Source organism: Lipophrys pholis, assembly GCF_963383615.2.
Source record: "Lipophrys pholis genome assembly, chromosome: 4".
In the NCBI taxonomy this organism is placed as follows: domain Eukaryota; kingdom Metazoa; phylum Chordata; class Actinopteri; order Blenniiformes; family Blenniidae; genus Lipophrys; species Lipophrys pholis.
The window spans coordinates 2538849-2561649 of record NC_137637.1 but is presented as its reverse complement, the minus strand read 5'-3'; the positions used below and the strand labels follow the sequence as shown (position 1 = coordinate 2561649).

Sequence of the window (22801 nt, the reverse complement as noted above, 5' to 3'; positions counted from 1 at the left end):
TGATGTTTTGAGGTTTCCTTTTCCAGGGTGCTGGGAGGTCAGCCTTTATCGGTGGAGAGTTTTCTTCATTTCAGTCCACTGCTGCCCCCGCTGGTTAACACACGTCACTGCAAGTATGAGTAACTTTCAGTTCGCTTGAAATGAACTTTGGTGCTTCGAGCAGAGTTCATTTGTCAGCAGCATTGACTGAAAACCTCTAGGGATCAAACTTATGAGGTTTCCGAAGCATCAAATCCTCGCTGCAGGATGAAGGAATCCTTGTTGTCCAAGATGTCGGTGAGTTATTGTCCGGGGAAATCTTCCAGAATGAGCCAATGTGCTCCGAGTGTTGAATTTTAACTCTGCATGCAGCCTCAGTGTGGAAGAAACGACACAGAACATCTCAGTACCGACACATCACTGCAAGGACAAAAACCTAACTTTAATAGATGATGATTTTTAGACTGAGGCGAAGAAAAATGGGAAAAACAAACCAAAGTTCAGGACGGGGACGAAAAACAAGACGGAACAAAGTACAATGAAAACTCCTAGAGAGGAGGCGGCGGTTCAACAGAGAAAGTGAACAAGTGTCATGATAACAGACACAAACTAAGACTGATGAAGACATCACTGATGAAGACATCGGTGCATTCAGAGATGCTGTTTGAAGACAACGGATGGACGTCATGTCTGTCTTCATTCAGCAGCAAAAACAGACAAAAACACCTTTTTGCTTAAAAATGAAGAGATATTTGATTTACCCCCAAAATATATTTAGATTGAACCCTGAACAAATTCTAATTTGTCAATACCTTGGTTTATTAAAGACTACTCAACATGCCTAAAATACCAACAATCAATGAGACAATAAACAAACAAATAAAACCTTCAAAATGAAGGACATGTGGCCTTTGATTGAATCTACTGGAACGTAGACTGAGATTAGTCTTGTGAATATTGAGAAGGGACTGCAGCGACAGAGGAGTTTTGTAAATGAGATGGAAGCAGGGAGTTTGTCTGTCGGTCCAGTTTATCAAGAAATCCAGGCAGTGATGGTGAGTTGAACGGAGCTTCGGTCAGGAAGTGGAAAGCAGCAAGATGAATAACGGCTGGCTTGAGGAGAGTTTTTCAGGCAGATATGAAGATTACATCGCTATAATCTGGTGGTGTTTATGTCGCTAATAAATGAAAACATTTTTTGATCGTAATAGACCTTACATAGAGCATTCTAATGCATTCTGGAGTATTAAATACTACATTGTGACGTGTAGTTTTGGTTTCTTAACAGTTCTATCTTTCCTTTTCTCCTGGACATTTTTGCTGATGCATCTAATAAACTTTCTTGCTTTGTTAAAATGTTTGTATTTTTTCTTTTAAGTGTAACCCCGATTCTCATGTGAAGGCTATGAGAGAGGGCCTGAGTTCATATCAACAAAAAGTAATGGGACACAACAATAACTTATATACCCAAATTTCTGGACATTTATTATAAAACAAAAAATAAATTAGAGCAAGACAATTTCAACCAAGGGTTCTCTTAAAATGAAAACTATTTTACGCTAAACCGTTGAACAAATGAGGTTTAAATCTTATGGTCAACAGAACTGGTTTCGCAGAACCTTTTTAACTCTTCGAACTCAAAATAATAATCCTTCACTCAAACAAAAACAATCTTCTACTTTGCCAATAAATCAAAAATCCTTGTAACTCTCTAGGCGCTTCGTTTATGCAACAAATCATCAATCAACAAAAACAACCCCCAAAACAAGATAATTGAATGGTTAATCACACCACCCACCCCTCCACCCGGTACCACTGGCAAAAGGTTGGCGGCCGGCCTGTTTCGACGTCTGGGTCCGGTGAGGCCCAAACTTTCTGGCCGCTTCGCTCAAGGAGCTGCAAAATGATCGGTGCAGTACTCACAGGGGTTTGATGAGGGGCTGTGTGTGGGTGTGTGGGGGGGGGTTCTGTCATGGAGGGAGAGCAGGGGGGTAGCAGGAACTGGGCAGGAGTCTTTCAGGAGTCTTTCTCCAGTAGAAGAAACAGCAGGACCGTTCCAAAACAGGTGGCAGGTTGTTGGCCTTCTTCTGCCTCTTTGGTTGCCACAAGAAATGCTTGCCTTAAGCCCACGATTGGTCGACTTGCAAACATTTGGTTCACTGGTGGAGCTTCTGCTGCTGATGCCTCTCTCACCCAGACTGAGTGCAGGCACTTCACTTCACCTGCACCCACCCTTAGCCCCACCCCTTTCTGTTGGCTCCCTCCAATCAGCAGTTACAACACAATGGGGGTGTCAACCAAAACAAACTTCATCTCTGAACACCAGAAAAAGAAATCAAAAAGTTTTAGAACAAAAAAACATAAAACAAACAAACAACTCCTCAAAAAAGGTGCTTTTCAAATTTCAACCCAAAACAAAATATTTTTATTCACATATTCCAACTAATGTGTGGTATCTAATAATATCTAATAGGGTATTTTTACACAGGGCTACACCCTCCCCCTTCTAACCGTGTAGATGTCCTCATTACACTGGGTGTCTCTTGGATTTGGAAACCCGTTTCTTTATTTTCTTTCCTTCCTCATCTGATAACGTTCTGCATATTTTACGGTTTTGTCTTGAAGTATTTCTGACTTTGTCGGGAGGGTTAAGCTTTAATTCAATGACCATGCCATGATGCATGATTGTAACTGGTTCACTGGAAGGAATACCTGGTTTGTCATAGTTAAGTCTTAATGGGGGTTTTGGTTTTCTCTGAGACTTTCGAACAGGGGCCGACGATGATTCATTTTGATGTCTGATACCTGTATCAGAACTTTCACCTCTTGCTCTGCTCAAAAAGGGTGACTTTGCTTTGCCTTCTAAATGCTGTTCTTCTGCAGAGTCAGTTATCTCTTGGGAATCTGAATCAGAAGTAGAAGGTTGGGAGTTTTCAGAAGCATTGTCACTCTCAGTTTCTATGCCAGGTTGGGTTTCAGGAACTTCAGAACTCTCCTCTTCAGAACTTTCAGGGCTCCTATTCGCTTTAGGATGTCGATGGTGGTTTTTCAGTTGCCTTCTGACCTCATCCTCATCAAACTCCCAAGGCACATAGGTAGTGTCAAGTTCGGACTCTGATGTTGTGGTGTCATTTTCCGTTTGAGGACCAGGTTGAGTTTTTCTTTGACGGGTATCGGATCGGGTTACCGGTCTCCTAACGGGTCCTACATCATCAGAAGGTTCTGACATCCTGACCAAATAACCGATGGGCAAAAGATGATCTCGATGCAATGTCTTGATCAACCCTGGACCATGTTCTGGTTTAACTTTGTACACTGGCAGATTGGGTAACTTTTCAACAACGACATATGGGACTGGCTTCCATTGATCCTGTAGTTTGTGTTTGCCTTGTAATCCCATATTTCGAATGAGGATTCGGTCTCCTACTTCCAAGGGCTGATTTCTCACTCGCTGGTCGTAGCGTTTTTTATTTTGTAAATGACATTGGGTAGCAGCATCAGATGCCAACTTATAGGCATTCTGCAGGTCTCTCCTCAACCGAGCAATGTATTGCTGGTAGGATGACTCACTCTCTCCCTCGGGGGAGATACCGAAACAGATGTCAATCGGCAATCTGGCTTCTCTTCCAAACATGAGTGAATAAGGTGAGTATCCAGTAGCATCATTTTTGGTGGCATTATAGGCATGTACAAGGTGACTGATATGCTGACTCCAGCATTGTTTTTTCACAGTGTCCAGGGTCCCAAGCATCGCCAGAAGTGTGCGATTGAATCTCTCTGGTTGCGCATCACCCTGTGGGTGATAGGGAGAAGTTCGAGATTTACGGATCCCTAGCATGGACAAAAACTCTTTAATCAGTCGACTCTCAAAATCTCTGCCCTGATCAGAATGTATCCGCGCCGGCAGGCCATAATGCACAAAATACTTTTCCCACAATATTTTGGCAACAGTGATAGCTTTTTGGTTTTTGGTAGGAAATGCCTGTGCATAACGTGTATAATGATCAGTTACTACCAACACGTTAGCAACACCTTTGGAGTCAGGCTCTATCTGTAAAAAGTCAATGCAGACTAAATCTAAGGGACCATTACTTGTGATCTGCTTAAGCGGTGCGGCACGCTTAGGGAGTGTTTTCCTTGTTATACACTTCCCACAGGTTTGAATGTACTTCTCAACTTCAGCTGCCATGCACGGCCAGTAGAACCGGTCTGTTATCAACTCTCTGGTTCTTTCTATCCCCATGTGTCCACATTCATCATGCAGGGATCTTAACACCATTGGTCGATACCTGGATGGTAAGACAAGCTGTCTGATGCGTTTCCCACATGGTTTTTCTTTCACTCTGAAGAGTATTCCGCCTGAAACCTCCAGTTTGGTGCTTGCACGGAGGAGCAAAACAGTTTCTTGTGAGTCAGTTTTAGAAAGATTCAGTTTCTGATTGTTCTCAATTGCTTTCTTGACCCGTCCAATCGCTGGATCCATGTCTTGTGATGTTTGGATTTCCTTTGGATTTAACTGATCAAGGGTGTTTAAACTGAGATTCACAGGAAACACAAAAACATCTGGTATCGCAGTGGCTGGAGCTCCAAGCTGATCCACCAATCGATCAGGTACCACCTCTTCTTTTCTGACACAGGCCCTTTTGCAAAGCGCTTTAACACCAGCAGTTGGGATACTAACCCACTCCTGCCGAGACAGTAAGTCAGCATCAGTATTGTGTCGCCCTGGACGATATTGTATGATGAAATCATATGTGGCGAGAGCAGCGAGCCAGCGATGTCCCACCGCATTGAGTTTTGCTGAGGTCAAAACATAGGTTAGTGGGTTGTTATCTGTTCTTACAAGGAATTTTGCACCATATAAATAGTCATGGAATTTATCCACGACGGCCCACTTTAACGCCAGGAACTCCAATTGGTGGACTGGGTAGTTAAGCTCAGAGTCTTTGAGTTTCCGACTTGCAAAAGCAACAGGTCTAAGGCCCTCGGGATATTCTTGATTCAGGACAGCACCTAATCCATTCATACTGGCGTCCACATGCAGAATGTAAGTTCTGGTGGGATCAGCGAATGCTAACACCGGAGCATTTACCAGGCAGTCACGGATTTTCTCAAATGCTTCCTGACAGGCTGGAGTCCACCGCTCTCCAAAAGGCTCAGAGGTTTTAAAATAGACTTTGTTTGCATCTGCTTTCTTTTTAATCTTAGCATCATACCAAGTGGGGGCATATCCTTTGGTAAGCTCAGTGAGGGGACGGATGATAGCGGAGTAATTTTTGATAAACCTCCGATAGTAACCACAGAACCCAAGAAATGACTTGAGAGGCTTTAGGTGAGGGGGCACTTCCCAGTGTTTCACCACTTCCACCTTCTCTGGATCAGTCGCTATACCATTAACAGACACAATGTGACCAACATATTTGACTCGTGGCTGACAGAATTGACATTTGTCAATGGACACTTTCAACCCGATCTCTTCTAATCGGTCCAGCACCTTCAATAGACGTTGCTCATGTTCTTCAAGGGTCTTCCCAAACACTATAATGTCATCTAAATACACCAAGGCTTCCAGAAGATGCATGTCACCAATTGCTTTCTCCATCAGACGCTGGAACGTGGCAGGCGCTCCGGTAATTCCTTGTGGCATGCGCTCGAACTGGTAAAAACCAAGGGGACAGATAAAGGCAGTTTTTTCTTTGTCTTCCTCAGCCATATCGATCTGGTAATAGCCACTACGGAGATCTAGTACAGAGAACCACCTGCTGCCTGACAATGAATCCAGAGCGTCGTCAATGCGTGGCATTGTGTACTGGTCTGGTATTGTGCGGTTGTTAAGAGTTCTGTAATCTATACAAATTCTTATTTTTCCATTTTTCTTTCGGACAATGACAATCGGGGAGGCATAAGGACTACGGGATTCTGTTATAATCCCTGCTGCCATCAGCTGCTGTATGTGCCACCTCACGTCATCAATATCTGCTGGAGCTATTCTCCTTGACCTTTCCCTGAACGGTCGGGGATCATGCAGGCGTATGTGATGTTCTACTCCTGTCGCCAGACCAACATCCCACTCATGCAGTGAGAAAACTTTTCGCCTCTCAGCTAACTTCTGCTGAAGCCGCCTCTTCCACTCTTTAGGGATTGGGGAATCTCCAAAGTCAAAAAGTTTTGGGTCTATTGCTTCCGTTGAGGACTCGGATGATTGAACTGGGGTGACTGTGTCCACAACATACATCTCTGCAATAACCGTTCCCACTGGTATCGCTGTTTCTTTTTTAGACTCATTCTGAATGAGCACTGTGAAATTGTTGCCATCTATATTAGCATTTGGGAGCACACCGGGCTGTACCAGTACACCAGCAGGTAAAGCCTGAACAGTGGGTGCATCAATCAATACAAGCTCTTTACTTGAGGCATTATGTTTATCTATTTTGCACGTGGCATAATAGTTTGCACCCGGAGCCACAATGAGGGGACCAGGTCCTGTCCATTTTATTTGTCCTAAGACTACTTCTTCCTTGGCGGATTGTGCCTTCACTGGGGCATACACAGACTGGATTCTCATTGAATGCACATCATCTATGGTGCCCTTTGATTTTACCAAGTCTAATAACCGGCTGAACAAAGATGTGTTAGTGCCTACTAATACAGGGGCTTGCTGGTTGTTTTTCGGCTCAGGACAGATCAATGCAAGCACCTCTACTTGCCCGGAGACACCGGTGATCTCTTTAGCAAACTCCATATCTACTACAATATAACCTCTATAGGGATATTCTGTATCAGCAAGGCCCCACAGACCAAGACGGGAGAGTGGTTGTATGGGGACATCTGCTAGATGCTCCTTGTACCAACTTTCAAAAATTATAGTCACATTAGACCCACTGTCAATCAGAGCATCACAGGATACATTATTGACCCTAATGGAATGAATGAATGATGGGCCCACCAGACCCTCAGGTAAGCTTGCATCTGTTGAAGGGACTTCAATTTTGTTGACATTAGCAACATCGCCTGCCGTAGACTTTGAATTTGTTTTATTTGGATCAGACGCTTCTCGCAATGCACGAATTAGTTTTCTTATTACTTTATGTGGGTTCTCTGCTGCTGTGCATCGGGTGGCTATGTGACCATTTTCCCCACATCTATAACAGAAATACTGATTAGAATCTTTGGACAATGATGGGTTAAACGGAGTAGATTTATTGGTTTGTACTACTTTATGTCTACTAGGCTGTGTCAGGTTCCCTTGCTGCTGGGCGGATGTGTAGTTCACTGCCATTACACACATTTTATTTTGTAGCACTTCCACTTGTTTCTTTAATGACTCCAGTTCACTTGATGGCTCCATTTTCGGGGTTTTTCTCCATTCTTTTGGTCCATGGACGGAACCAGCAGCAATCGATTGGGGCCGTGAGCTGTCGTTCTTCCTCTCCAACTGTGCTCTCAAATCTTGAATTTGAGCCTTTAACTGTTGCTGCGAAAGGGACTCAGAAGGCTCCTTCTCGGCCTGGATGGCACGTACCTGCTGCCGTCGTACAGGGGCTGCTTGTCTGGCAGAGTGACGATTTTCTTCTTCAATTACTTCTCGTAGCAAGTGCAGAAAGGTGGGGGGATTATCTTTTCGCTCCCTCACTTTCAACTGAAGCAACATAAGATCTGACGTTGATCCTTTAATAAGTTGCTCTATTCTGGCCTTATTGGCTGAGGTAACAGGCAGACCCCCTGCCTGCACAACTCTAACAAGAGACCTCTCTAATCTTCGTAAAAAATCAGACAAACTCTCATTAGGCTGCTGTTGAAGGGCTCTGAATGATAAATAGAGTTCTTCACCCGATTCCACAGTACCAAAAATGCTCGTTATTGCCTCTATGTACTCATGGGAGCTAGCATCGGGTTCTGTCATACGAACAGCTTGGATGATCTCCAAAGCAGGTCCTTTGAGACTTTCCAGTATTCGTCGTCGTTTTTCTTTGTCAGAGCACTCCCCTTCCTCTACTAGGAGTGTTGCCTGTTCCAACCACACACAAAACGACTCTTCTCCAGCGGGTGTGGGACTGACCCCGGAAAATGTCCGTAGTCGTCTATAGGCATGGCTGTCAGCTGATCTGTTTGTTTTGCTCATTATATCACCCATTGCACGGATGATGGACTCAGAGTTGCTGTCTCCCTCTCCTGGTGAGATGCATGGACTCTGAATATCTTCTAAAGTTTTTCCTTCCTGTTTTAGAAAAGCTTGCAGTTTTACTTCAAACTCATCAAGTGGCTTTTCTATGTAGTACACTGATTTCCAGGTACTTCCACCACTGATTGGCATCACTTCTGGGGGGATTCTAGTGGGGTCTATTTCTTCCCGACATTCACACAACACCATTAAGGACTGTTGTTGAGGGTGAAACATTTTACCTTTAACCACTACTTTACCCAAAGCTTTAATAGTCTCTGCTGTTTCTTCTACCTCAGCTGTTGAAACACTTTCAGGCACTCCATATAATAAGAGAGCATGTTTCACATTTACTGACTCTCCTCTGCACCAATTAACCAACTCATTTTGTAACGGGCTGCCCATTTGAGTTTCCATTTTTTAATATTTAAAGTTGTTGTGTCCCGTAGATTTTACTTTGTTACTTTGTTAATAAAGTAGAAATCCCAGCAGTGCCTCCATTTATGTAACCCCGATTCTCATGTGAAGGCTATGAGAGAGGGCCTGAGTTCATATCAACAAAAAGTAATGGGACACAACAATAACTTATATACCCAAATTTCTGGACATTTATTATAAAACAAAAAATAAATTAGAGCAAGACAATTTCAACCAAGGGTTCTCTTAAAATGAAAACTATTTTACGCTAAACCGTTGAACAAATGAGGTTTAAATCTTATGGTCAACAGAACTGGTTTCGCAGAACCTTTTTAACTCTTCGAACTCAAAATAATAATCCTTCACTCAAACAAAAACAATCTTCTACTTTGCCAATAAATCAAAAATCCTTGTAACTCTCAAGGTGCTTCTTTTATGCAACAAATCATCAATCAACGAAAACAACCACCAAAACAAGATAATTGAATGGTTAATCACACCACCCACCCCTCCACCCGGTACCACTGGCAAAAGGTTGGCGGCCGGCCTGTTTCGACGTCTGGGTCCGGTGAGGCCCAAACTTTCTGGCCGCTTCGCTCAAGGAGCTGCAAAATGATCGGTGCAGTACTCACAGGGGTTTGATGAGGGGCTGTGTGTGGGTGTGTGGGGGGGGGTTCTGTCATGGAGGGAGAGCAGGGGGGTAGCAGGAACTGGGCAGGAGTCTTTCAGGAGTCTTTCTCCAGTAGAAGAAACAGCAGGACCGTTCCAAAACAGGTGGCAGGTTGTTGGCCTTCTTCTGCCTCTTTGGTTGCCACAAGAAATGCTTGCCTTAAGCCCACGATTGGTCGACTTGCAAACATTTGGTTCACTGGTGGAGCTTCTGCTGCGGATGCCTCTCTCACCCAGACTGAGTGCAGGCACTTCACTTCACCTGCACCCACCCTTAGCCCCACCCCTTTCTGTTGGCTCCCTCCAATCAGCAGTTACAACACAATGGGGGTGTCAACCAAAACAAACTTCATCTCTGAACACCAGAAAAAGAAATCAAAAAGTTTTAGAACAAAAAAACATAAAACAAACAAACAACTCCTCAAAAAAGGTGCTTTTCAAATTTCAACCCAAAACAAAATATTTTTATTCACATATTCCAACTAATGTGTGGTATCTAATAATATCTAATAGGGTATTTTTACACAGGGCTACATAAGTAATAGCTTCTTTTCATTGGTAATGGTTTTCACTTGTACCTGTACCTGTATTTGTACCTGTACCTGTACTTGTACTTGTACCTGTACTTGTACCTAAACTTGTACCAGTACCTTTAATTGTACATGTACCTGCACCTCTACATTTACCTGTACCTGTACTTGTACCTGTACCTATATCTGTATTTATATCCCACCTGTACCTGTACATGTACCTGTACCTGTACTTTAACCTGTACCTGTACTTGTACCTGTAGTTGTACCTGTGCTTGTACTTGTCCTTGTACCTGTCCTTGTCCTTGTATTTGTACTTGTACCTTTACTTGTACATATACCTTTATATGTACCTGTACTTGTACCTGTACTTGTAACTGAACTTGTAACTGGACTTGTACCTATACTTGTACCTGTACCTTTACTTGTACCTGTATCTGTACTATTACCTCTACCTGTACTTGTACCTGTAATTCTACCTGTACGTGTACTTGTACTTGTACCTGTACCTGTACCTGTACCCGTACTTGTACTTTACCTATACCTTTACCTGTATTTATACCCCACCTATACTTGTACTTGTGCCTGTACCTGTACTTGTACCTGTACTTGTACTTTACCTGTACATTTACCTATATTTATACCCCACCTGTACCTGTACTTGTACCCGTTCTTGTACCTGTACTTGTACTTGTGCCTGTACTTGTACCTGTACTTGTACTTGTAACGTTACCTGGTCAGAGGATTATGAACCAAACCGAGGCTGTACCTTTACCTGTACCTGTACCTGTACTTGTACCTGTACTTGTACTTGTACTTGTACCTGTACTTGTACATGTGCCTGTACTTGTAACTGAACTTGTACCTATACTTGATCTTGTACCTTTACTTGTACCTGTACCTGTACTTTTACCTTTACCTGTACTTGTACCTGTTATTGTATCTATACTTGTACCTGTACCTGTACTTGTACCTTTACCTGTATTTATACCCCACCTGTACCTGTACATGTACTTGTACTTGTACCTGTATTTTTACTTGTACTTGTGCTTGTACCTCTACGTGTACTTGTACTTGTATATATACCTGTATATGTACCTGTACTTGTACCTGTACTTGATCATGTACCTTTACTTGTACCTGTACCTGTACTTGTACTTGTACCTGTTATTGTGCCTATACTTGTACCTGTACTTGTACCTTTACCTGTATTTATACCCCACCTCTACCTGTACATGTAGCTGTACTTGTACCTGTACCTGTATTTTTACCTGTACTTGTACTTGTACCTGTACTTTTACATATACCTGTACATGTACCTGTACTTGTAACTGAACTTGTACCTATACTTGATCCTGTACCTTTACTTGTACCTGTACCTATACCTGTATTTATACACCATCTATACCTTAACTTGTACCTGTACTTGTACCTGTACCTGTACTTGTACTTGTACTTGTACTTGTACTTGTACCTGTACCTGTACTTGTACCTGTACCTGTACCTCTACTTGTACTTGTACTTTAGCTGTACCTTTACCTGTATTTATACCCCACCTGTACCTGTACTAGTACCTGTGCCTGTACTTGTACCTGTTCTTGTACCTGTACCTGTACCTGTACTTTAACCTCTCCTGTACTTGTACCTGTACGTGTACCTGCATTTTTACTTGTACTTGTACCTGAACCTGTACCTGTACTTGTCCTTGTACCTGTCCTTGTACTTGTACTTGTACCTTTACTTGTACATATACCTTTATATGTACCTGTACTTGTAACTGAACTTTTACCTATACTTGATCCTGTACCTGTACTTGGACCTGTACCTGTACTTTAACCTCTCCTGTACTTGTACTTGTACTTGTACTTGTACCTATACATGTACTTGTACTTTTACCTCTACCTGTACTTGTACCTGTTATTGTACCTATACTTGTATCTGTACCTGTACTTGTACCTGTTCTTGTACTTGTACTTGTACTTGTACTTGTACTTGTACTTGTACTTGTACCTGTACCTGTACCTGTACCTGTACCTGTACTTGTACCTGTACCTGTATCTGCACCCTAAATTCAGCTTCAATTCAATTCAACCTTATTTATATAGTTGAACTGAGCCCCTGTAGACTCTGAACTGTGAAATAGTTTCTATTCTCCTCTTGTTAGTTTTTAAATGAATATTAGATCTTATATGTTCTCTGCAGGCCTCCTTTAGCTCAGTCCAACACTAGAATGCCACAGTCACACATAAACTGGTGATGGAACCAGCATGATTGTCAATACTTATATAAAAATCTGCATTTTCACAGTAATTAATATTTTATTCTTTAATGAAAAACATGAATGATGTGCAGTTATCCAAACATGTGTCAATATTTTAGAAATGAAAAATTAGATCAATGATGGGTCTATAGATATTCTGCAGATAGAATTCCTCCTCTCTGCTTCAGTATTTGAACATACAGGATGAGTCAGAGAATTAGGAACCAATCAGAGGTCGCCTTTCAAAACGTATAGACCACATGGTATCAATTGACCAATCACGTTGCTCGTTACTGAGCGTAATGCAAACCTGAAGTCAGTTGCAAGTTTTGTACTTGAGCCAATAACTCACTATATTTTGGCAAAAAAAAGATGAATTTAAGCAAAATTAGACGGTGACAAGTGGTGACGGCCATCATACACGTTTTAGAGGCTTAGCGCGACACGGCCGCTATTTTTTCGGACGTCTTTTCCGAAAATTGAGTGTTGGACTGCCTAAAACCATGACACCAGGTTCTAGTGGTCGGTGGTGGTCGGTGGTGGTAGGTTATGGTGTACTATCCTTACAGCGGGCCACAGTGGAGTTGCTGTGACGAAGCCGATGGACTGAAATAACTGGCCGTCCTCGTCTTGACAAACTGTGTCCAGAGTTCGTCGTCCCGGTCGCTCGCTGCTTCCAGCCAAATGGACGTGGGCCCGTTATTGAGCAGATTCCAGTGAGACAACAGCTTTAAATGTTACGTTACACTCGTCTCTCTCTCTCTCTCTCTCTCCAGCTGCCAAGCTCGTACGTCAGCCCACACCTCGGGACAGGGTTAATCAGCCACCCGCTCTCCTATCAGTCCGTCTCACTCGCTCGTCCACCTCCGTGTCTCTGGGTCTTGCCACACAGTTGGCAGCTTGCCTGCTGAACGCCGCTCTCTTGGTTTCATGACTCACTTGGCAGAGTGGAGGACGAGGTTGATGGATGTGTGTGAGGTGAGGAGTGACATCTGAAAAGGACTGAAGCGACTTGTCATCTGGTGGATTTTTACAGACCCTCCTTCAGTCGTTTTCTAACTTGTATCTCGGTCAGATGTCATAAAAACTCTCATCCCGTAGCAACGTGCCTGGACATCTTATCATTTTGACCCAAATTGAAAACGACAAGGTCTTTAAGGGATCCGGACTGGAAGCAGGACAATAAGACTAATAAATCTTTGATGTTCCGGTTGATCCATTTCTAGTTTCAACACGTTTTACTCTTTTATTTCAGTATTTTTCAAACAATAATTCCTAAGTTTCTCACATGCACAGAAGAACTATTTACTGCAGCTGTGGTGTGCATGTACAGGAGCGGCGTTTCCACCGTCCACATGGAGTCGGCGCATTTTCTAAAAGCCTAGTTTTCATTGGCTGTGAGCAGCGTTGTTGTGTAAATGGAAGTCCAAAACGCAACGGAACGCGGGAAACGTCAAAGTGAGGCTTCAGAGGAGGACTTTACTGCTGGTGGAACAGGGGCTCCTTTTTATTCCCCAAAAATTTAAAATCTAAATGATCAAAATGTCAAAGTCCTGAAGATCACCGCAGATTAAGAGATGCCTGAAAAGCCAAAACACACATGAGACAGACTGAGACAGTGGAGCAGTAGAGGGATAGAAACACACATTGACCAACCACCAGAACATCCATAAGAGGCGCAATATCAACCACAGCCAGCAGGTGAAGACGATCGCACTCTCAGACACAGGTGAAACACATCAGGGTGGGGAGAACCAATCAGAGGACGGGAAGTCAAGGCGCCTGAAATCAAAATCTCAAAATAACACAAGAAAACTAAACGTGTATCAGGTGGGGTGTAAATTAAAGAAACCAAACAGCCTTTTTTGGCCACCTTCCATGTGCTTTTCATACAATAATTAAAACATCTGTTTTTCTTTTCTTCACTTTTGAAGGAACATATATTTAAATCACTTGATGGTGCTTTGCACACGATATCACAGCAACGTGTTGCTTGGTTCAGCTTCTCTCAAGCCCACAGACGTCAGGGGGTTGAATTAACTTGAAATATTTTTTAATTCAAAATACTTGTCGGATATATATTTGTCCAAGATATATTTTTCTGAAAATAATGAGTTGATATGTCTTTCGTGAAATGTCTTCCAAGATGTATGACCAAGCCCAGTTGGCCTGATTCCATAGTTTTGTGACAGACTTCTTAATCCTGTTCACATTTTAAGATTTAATTATCATCAGCTGATTGGATCAAATTCATTCCTTCATCTCATGAGTGTCTGAAGAGTCCAAACCTACAGGGTGTTTAAAGTCACTGTGTGCATGTTTTTGGCTGTGAGAGGAGAATGAACCAATTTCAAATAATCTAATCTAATAAATGAAAAGCTGTAAATGAGTAAATTATGTGAAAACAGACGTGTGATTGTCAGCAGCGCTGCTTCAGGAGTTGAAACTTCAAAAGAAATATAAGTGCGCCACCTGCTGGATGTAACATGTCATAACTAAAACTGGTTGTGTCTGAAGCTAGGCAGGTGTATTTGAGTATTTGATGCCTTTTCTGGGGGAACCACCAACAAAGTTAATTATTAATCTTACAGCATTAATATGAGTTCCACAAGTTTGACTTTAAATTAGGAGAAGATGCATTTATTGACTTTGTTTTGGATTGGTTGGTTGAACTACAATTATTCTTTTTACAAGACGCATTTACACATTCTGTGTGTCATATAAACCAGGCTGAATAGCTGGAATAGAAATCCTCAAAGGTTGGAGGAGAATAAGCTGACTTTCACAGTTCAGGTCAATAGTTCACGATGCTGCTGCTGAAGTAACTCTGCTTCAGACCGATCATTAAGAAGTCTCCACTTTGTCACGCGGTGTGAGCAGAAAGTCTGATTTGTAAAGAAAATAGAAACTTCAAAATGTCAAGTTTTTCAACACCCTTGAGAAATGAATAAAGAAAGACCAGAGGAGACTCAGACATATTTATAAAACTTTTTTATTTTTTCTTAAATCGAAGGCTAACTGAAATGTGTCCGATTCATACCATGTTCTGTGACAACAACGATAAAACATTGTCTTCTGTTTGTAACAGAGAAAGAAAGTAACAACATAACAAACCCAGCAACACGGAGACCAGCCAATATAAATTAAAAATAAACTGTCTTAATACACAAAGAAGCAGTTATTACCATTGAGAGTAAGTAGGCCTCTATATAAGTGTGTGCGTGTGTGTGTGTGTGTGTGTGTGTGTGTGTGTGTGTGTGTGTGTGTGTGTGTGTGTGTGTGTGTGTGTGTGTGTGTGAGCCATGCAGTGACGGGTAACAGACCGGAGTGAAACCCTCAACCCTCATGAATCCTGCTGATAAATCTGAATGAAGGAGTTTTTTTTCTACAAAGAGCAGATCAGAGTTCATGTCTTCATCCAGCAGCCTGAGGGCTGATTAGACTTTTGTACCAGTTCACATGAGTCATCCTGGCAGGATGTGGAACTCAGGTGAAGACAGGTGGAAGACTTCTACAACAGCCACTGCAGTGGACAAGCATCAGAGCACTGGTGTGTCCGGTCGTCTTATTTCAATGTGCACGCATGCATACTGCAGCCAAAATAAAAACTGTACGGGGAGAGTTTTTTTCTTTTCTTTTTAACTTCAACATTGTCCGAGCGGATTCAAACGGCAGAAATAAGAAGAATCATCGACTTCACACTCTGCTTTTATCCAGTGTTCTACTGCTGATCGTGCTCTTTTTCTCCACTTTCGAAAAACTAGACTGAGAACCCGTTCACACGGCGACCACTTCAGGTGAAGACGCAAAACTTTGAAAACGCTGGGAATCAGCGCCGTGGCCGTAGTAAATGGTTCTGGACAGTAACAAACATGGCGGCCTGCAGAGTGCCATGACTCCCAAGCGTTTCGGCAACAAAAATGCAAAAAAATCTACGTTTTCACTTGAAACGTTGTCGTGTGAACGGGACACAAAGTGAGAAAAGGAAGCTGAGAGCTACATTTTTCTGTGTGATGAAGGTGTGGAGAGTAAACTGTGCTCTGATGTTTGAATCTATTGCGGGACAAACTACTTGATGCTGCGTTCCAGAAACTTCCAGCTCATACTCAAACAGTGTGTGGCAGAGTTACTCCGTCTGCACATCGCGATCCAGTCGTAGCACTCTGATAACGTGATGCATTCAAGGACATAAATACATTCCCAGACAGGTGAATTATGGGTTTGTGCAAAATTCCCGACTTTCCGACATCTCTGGAATGCAGACGAGGTAACGTCAGAGCCACATTTGTTATCTAGTGGTTGAAACAAATTGGTGGAAGGATGAAAAACGACAGAAAAAACACTCAAAAGTTGAACTGATTTGATCTCAGAGTGAACTCAGTCGGAGCTCGAGATCTTGGACAGCAGATAAAAGATTGCTTAGCTGTTTGTTTTTAAGGCATTTTTAAGACTTTCTGTCTGGTTTTGTCATCCCACATTTCTAATCTTGCTTTCTGAATTGGGAATATTTTGTGCTGGCCAAGGTTACGTGTCAACAGACTGTATAGAAAGACGAATGAGCGGTCCACTGTTCTGAAGAGAAACCAAAATATCTTGAACATCGGCAATGAAATCCAAATTGTAAGACACAAAAGCATGAAAAACCTTTAGAAAAATGAACCAATCCATCTTGTCTTTGACATTTGAGTCACATAGGCTAATAATAAGGCAGAGTTTATGCCGCAACCAGCCACCAGGGGGCGTTTATGATATTTTGGCTTCCCTTGAGATTATTCCATCCATCTTTATATACACTGAGTGTTCCGAAGGCGACAGAAATGAAGAATTAAGTGTGAGTCTCGGCTCTCGCTGGACACCAGAAGGCACATGAGTCGACGCAAGGCCGGGCGGGAGGAGACGGAGTGATTAGCTGACAAATTAAGGGGCGGGCGAGACTCGACGTAGAAGAAGTATACTTAAACTTGTAAGTGCGTGAGGGGGAAATGTACACAGTGACGACACGAAAGGGGCCGAAAAGAAGCGGAGTGTAAAGAAGTGTTTCAAACAGGCATATCAATCCAATCCCTCCGTTTTGCTCTTCAGGCAGCTGCACAAGTTTCAAACTGGAAAAGGGCACTTAAAAGCAGAAGTACATTTTTCTTGTATTTACACGTCCTCCCCGGTGATCTGCAGTTTTCCGTGTTGTAAGGTAGTTTTACACTCTCAATGTTTACAAAAGACAAAAACAGTCCAAATGTGATTGAAGTGAATACACCCCCTCCCCTTTTTTTTGTTCCGAAGTGAATAAACGTCAACAATAACAACAACAACAATAAAAATAAAAAAAAACTTACATTTAGCACACTACGTTAAAATATAACTAATATTATCAAAAAGGCAAATAGTAGGTGTATTGCAACGATCTTTGCGGTATCACTATCGAAAACATCTATCTTCATCATCATCATCAAGCTCACCACCATCATCCAATCATCATCATCATCATCATCTGAGACTCGTGGCCGGGGATGATTGACAGCCCAGACTAGCCACTCACATTTCACCCGTCTCAGCGCAGGCAGGCACACTTGTACGACATAGCAACAACAACAACAACAACAACATACTGATGAACGTTTGACGCGGGGAGATCGAAGGAGGAATCGGCCGGCCGATGGGCGGCGAGGGCCGGCCCACCGGCAGGAGCTCTGTCATTGGACGGCGGGCATCTCTAGGAAACAGGAAGAGCTCGTTCAGACAGGAGGAAGGAGGAAGGAAGAGGAAGGAGGGGGGAGGAGGAGACTGGAGGAAGGGAAGGAGGAAGAGGAAGAAGGAAGGAGGGAGGAAGAAGGAATGGACTGGAGGTAGGAAGGAGAGAGGAAGAACAATGGAGGAAGGAGGAGGAGGAGGGGACTGGAGGAAGCCCCGGTGTATGAGATGAAGCATGTGTGGTCCATAAAGAGAAAGACTGTGTGTGTGTGTGTGTGTGTGTGTGTGTGTGTGTGTGTGTGTGTGTGTGTGTGTGTGTGTAAGGTCTAGGTTAGTCTGTTTAGTCTGACTGCGCGAGTGTTTATACGTGTTTAGTTTCTGTCTAGACGGCTGGAGGTCTTTCCCAGGCCACGTCGGTGTACATTAACCACACACACACACACACACACACACACACACACACACACACACACACACACACACACACACACACACACACACACACACACACACACACACACACACACACACACACACACACACCTCTGGGAAATGTTTCCGTCAGCTCAATCTGCTGCGATAGCGACAAATGTGAGACTTGCGGTGGATTAAACTTCCTTCACGGCGACTTAAAGCCAAGAATTCCTCGGACCTGAGGCGGGATTGGTTGCATGTGTGAACTTTTGTATTTTAGATGTGAGAAGATAAAGGTGAAAGAAAAGCTCGTCAAACGCTGGTAAACCTTGCATTTAAACAAACCAGCGTTCATGGTGTGATAGCAGCACGTGTAAAATGATTTTTGCCTTCGTATGGGTGTTTGATTTGTGTCTCGCTCCTCCTCCTCCTCTTCCTCCTCCTCCTGTCTTTATTTTGTATCGTCAGCCAGCGAAGGTTTTTCCCTGAAGCGACAGATTGATTCTTTCCTGTTTTTCTGTCTCCACGATTAAGCCACGCAAACTTAAGTTTATTTGTTTCTCGCCCTGGTTGGATCTCACCCAGACTTCTCGTACCCGCTGCAAACCCTCTGATAAAAGGAGACCAAACCATTTAAAGAAAACGAGGGGACGGCCTGGTCCAAACAAACAAATCATCACAGGGGCAGGGGAGAAGGGCAATAAGGCAAAAACGGTAAATAAATAGTTAAATGAGGACCAGGCTCTTAATTACAAACAAGAAGATTAATTTCTTTGATTGATCCAATCATTGTTCCTTTAGCTGCTTTGGGTCAAAGAGATTAAATTTGTTTATGTGATGATAATTTAGTTTTTCTTCGTTAAGTGCTCATAATTATTTACAGCACAGAAACAGAGGAGAAAGAGAGACGGTGAAGATGGTGGTAAGAAGTGGCTTGATTAATGTCTTTTATGTATCGAAGAAGTGGATAAAGGATGCTGAGCTTTAATCAGTCATCAAATTAAAAGAATCTACGAGTCCTTCAAAAGAAAGGTCATACAGTCAAAGTTTTTCCAAACTGCTTCAGTAATCTGGATTAAAAAGAAAATGCTTTCAATGTAAAAGAAAATAAAATAAAAATACCAGTACATAATGTGCACTTGAACTGAGTAAAAGAAAAATATTCTTAAGGATAAAACTTTGTTGATCCTATGACATGAGCAATATTGTTTTTAAATATATTTATTCTAAACTGCAATTCAAAACTAAAGTGAATCATAAATTTTGAGAAAACAAACAAAGAAAAAGAAATGTATAAATCTAGTAAACTTAAAACAATATATGCTGATAGCTTCATGACAACTTCATGATAACTGTTGTTTAATTTCAGTGATGAATCCATTAAAAGACAGAAACGCTTATTAAACATTCTCCGTCTTTAGTTTCTCCTCTGATCCGACCGCAAAGCGAAGCTAAAGCTCCAGGAGTTTTGGCTGCAGTTCGATTTGGCTCCTGTGGAGGGTGCTGTTGCATAAAGACTGGACACTAGGGGGCGATAGCTTCATGAGGGCCAACAGGCGGCGCCTTCACGTTGATTCCCAGTGCGTGATCAGGAGGGTTTGTCCTGACGAAAGCTCATTCACACGACCTAAAAACTACGTCAACTAAAAGTGTCCCTACACTTTTAAAAAGACGACACAAGACCAGCTGCTATTAACACTCGTGTCACTTTTCGACACGTCGCTGTGTCTAGTTTCAACAACCTGTCTTGTGCTGCATCGAACACACAAAGAATTGTGCACCAAAGCTCAAACAAATTGAAAACATTCTTGGTTTCGTTTCTGAAGTTTACGATGAAGTAACTAAAGTAGCTAAAGTTCTCGCACTTCTGCTTCCTCTGCTTTCGCACTTTTTCCTTCTTTCTTTAGGTTTCAAAGACGTTTCACCTCCGATCTGTTCTGCTGATTCGGTCCAGGCCTGACAAGAACAGAAACATCTAGAAAACCGAAACAAAGCCCACTTTTGAGATTGAGCGTCTGTACGAGAAAAAAACAAAAACAAAAAAAAACTGCTTATACATAAGCGCTGAAAGCTTTGGTGCACGACTTTTTGCATCTTTTTAAAAGTGCAGCCCTCGAGGTTGGAGAAGTGAATCTAATCGACTTAAAGGGAAACTTTTCAGTTTCTGTGGGGTGAAGTGAGGCCGACGCTGGCTGACCGAAGATTGTTGTCTCTTTCCTGGTGCAATAAAGTGCTCAGAGATGCCTGCGACACGGAGAGAGTGAGAGACAAAAGAAAGAAAGAAAGACAGATAGAAAGAGAGGCCAACTTACCAGAGCAGATTGTGAGAAAAGGTGAAAAAGGCAGGAGAGATAAAACTTCAGGACAAACTGGAGGAAATGGCCACAGCAGTGCAAAGGCAGCGCAGGTCGGACATTTAGGGCCTGTTGGGCGACTGGCTTACTTCCTGAGTAATGCACTACGAGAGGGCAGGGGGGTGGGGGTGGGGGTGGGGTGGGAGGGCATCAGGTGTCACAGGGTCTATTTTCTCTCAACCAGCTAACATATAAAATCGAACATTCAAGTAAAGTCACACATCAGGATTAAACTCTAAGTCTACCACACTCCTACTCTACGCCGACGATACATTACGCTTTGTCTTGATTGGTTCAGACGTTTGTTTTAAGTCTGATGCTTGAATCGTTTGGTCGAGGTAGTGACAGCCAGCTTTGGGATTGGCTCACGATTCGGCCAATAGGATGAGAGAAAGAGAGAAAGACAGAGATTCTGATTGGGCCCACAGGTTTGATTGCTGACTTGCAGTTGGCCCACACAGGACTCAGACATTTGCATAAACCAGGGATTTGTGTATTTTTTGTAATTTCTTTTAAATCAATGGTATAGAAATGGTCTGCCTGAGCCTGTTGGACCAAAGTCAGAATCGTCCCCTTAAATGTGTCCTGATAGCAGCTGCCGTGCACTGTGTGTCAAACCTCTGGTAAGTTTTCTCTCTTGTGCCTCAATGGACAAGAGCTCCTTGACAACCAGAGTCTCCCTTCAACGTTTCATCCGCGCATCCCTAAAAAATAGTGCAATTCTTTTCAGCATTTATATAAATAACTCTAAAATCGTGCTTCTCGCTCTCGGCTTCCATACATGTGCGTGGATGTATATATACTCCATAATGTGACGTATATACATGTCGACATGTACGCCGCAAAATGTTCAAGGTGAACGTTGGCACCCGGCAGATTACAGATGTTTGTTTCTTCTTCTAGAACTAGACGACAAAGGAAAACGAAGAAGAAGAAGAAAAAAAGAATCCATCAAGTTTAGAAAAATACCCTTTACGTTCTGTCGCTCTTATCGATCATATTGCAGTTTTTTTTTTTTTTTCTGCTTCAAACTTTGTGCAAACCTTCGTAGGAAAAATAAAAGGTGTTTCTCTGGCGGCTCCTGGGTCGACGTGAGGCAGAACATTTAGCTCGGGGACGTCGTTTCGCACTGTGCTACAACATAATCTAGGTCTAGCCTCGTTCTGGGAGGGTCCTACCGTGCTCCACGCGTCCCGATGATGCAGCTAAAGCCCGGCACTCCGAGGAGAAACCATCCGCAGGGGGGGGATTATCGTTAAAAACAACCAACTAAACTCCTAGAAACCTGGAAGAACCAAGAAGATTGCAACGTTTCGCCATTTGCCTGGGATTCTCTCTAGTCGGCGCAGAAAATAGACAAAGAAGAGAAAGATGAATAGAAACAAACAGAACAGGTAAATATTCATAATGAGTGAGGACTGTTTAGATCAGTCTGAAAGAAGGAGGGAGGAAGTCCACCTTCATCCCATCTTCCTTGACATCATCATCATCGTCATGGGTTCATGTGAAGTGCTCCAGGATTACAGATGTCTGTGCTCTTGCAGGAGTGATGCGGTTTCCATGTTTTATTCTTTTAAATTTTCATCCGATCAGAAGCTGCTGTGAGCTTCTTCTTTTCAGTCTCAGCGGAGAATCTGACCCTTTTCATGTGATCTTCTTGTAATCCTGGGAAAAAGAGTAAACCAGCGCTCGTCACACCTGCTGGGACTTCTGGGATTTCTCCTTTGCGTTCCTCGTGTTCCTGCTGTCCACGCTGCCCTGCGGCGGCGGCCGGAGCAGGCCGTGTATGAGCGAGGACGGCGGCGCCGGAGAGGCCGACACAGTCCGGTGGCCGGGGTGGGACGAGGGGAGCGATGCGGGGTGGTAGTAGTGCCCGATCACCTCGCTGTAGGCCGGGGGTGCTCCGTCCACTCGAGAGCCCTGCTTCTGCTGCCGGGACGAGGCCTCCTGGGCCTCCAGCACGCTGACGCCCGAGTGAACGCTCGGAGGAGGAGCCTGCAGGCTGGAAAACACAAAAGAGGAAGGGTGAATAATGGCGGAGGGACAAACACAGCATAGGTCGTAGGTCGATTCAGACGCTCCGTTTGGGAAGAAACTCCATAATTGCAGCTGTGACTCGACTTTAAAGGGGTCATATTATACAAACTTCTCTTCCTAAAGGTTTTCCAGCAGTACTAATCGTCCCCATACCTGGACTGATGCCCCAGAAGCGAAGACAGTCTGTCCTCTCTCTCCCTGGCTTGTTTCAGGTTTTTTAAAAAGTGTGTTGCTCCAACCAGCCAATCAGAAATCAAACCCTATATAGTGTCATCGGGGGTTTAGCCAATCC

At 43.2% G+C, this 22801-nt stretch overlaps 1 protein-coding gene across 1 annotated transcript in view; it reads right to left on the bottom strand.

The window, feature by feature from the left end:
* Positions 1-21493: 21493 nt before the first annotated feature.
* pmepa1 (prostate transmembrane protein, androgen induced 1) overlaps positions 21494-22801 on the bottom strand; it is a 40152-nt gene continuing 38844 nt past the window's right edge. Inside the window, exon 5 of the mRNA XM_080460714.1 lies at positions 21494-22474. Within this exon, the coding sequence (XP_080316840.1) occupies positions 22165-22474 (310 nt within the window). The 3' untranslated portion in view covers positions 21494-22164. The remainder of the gene's footprint in view (positions 22475-22801) is intronic.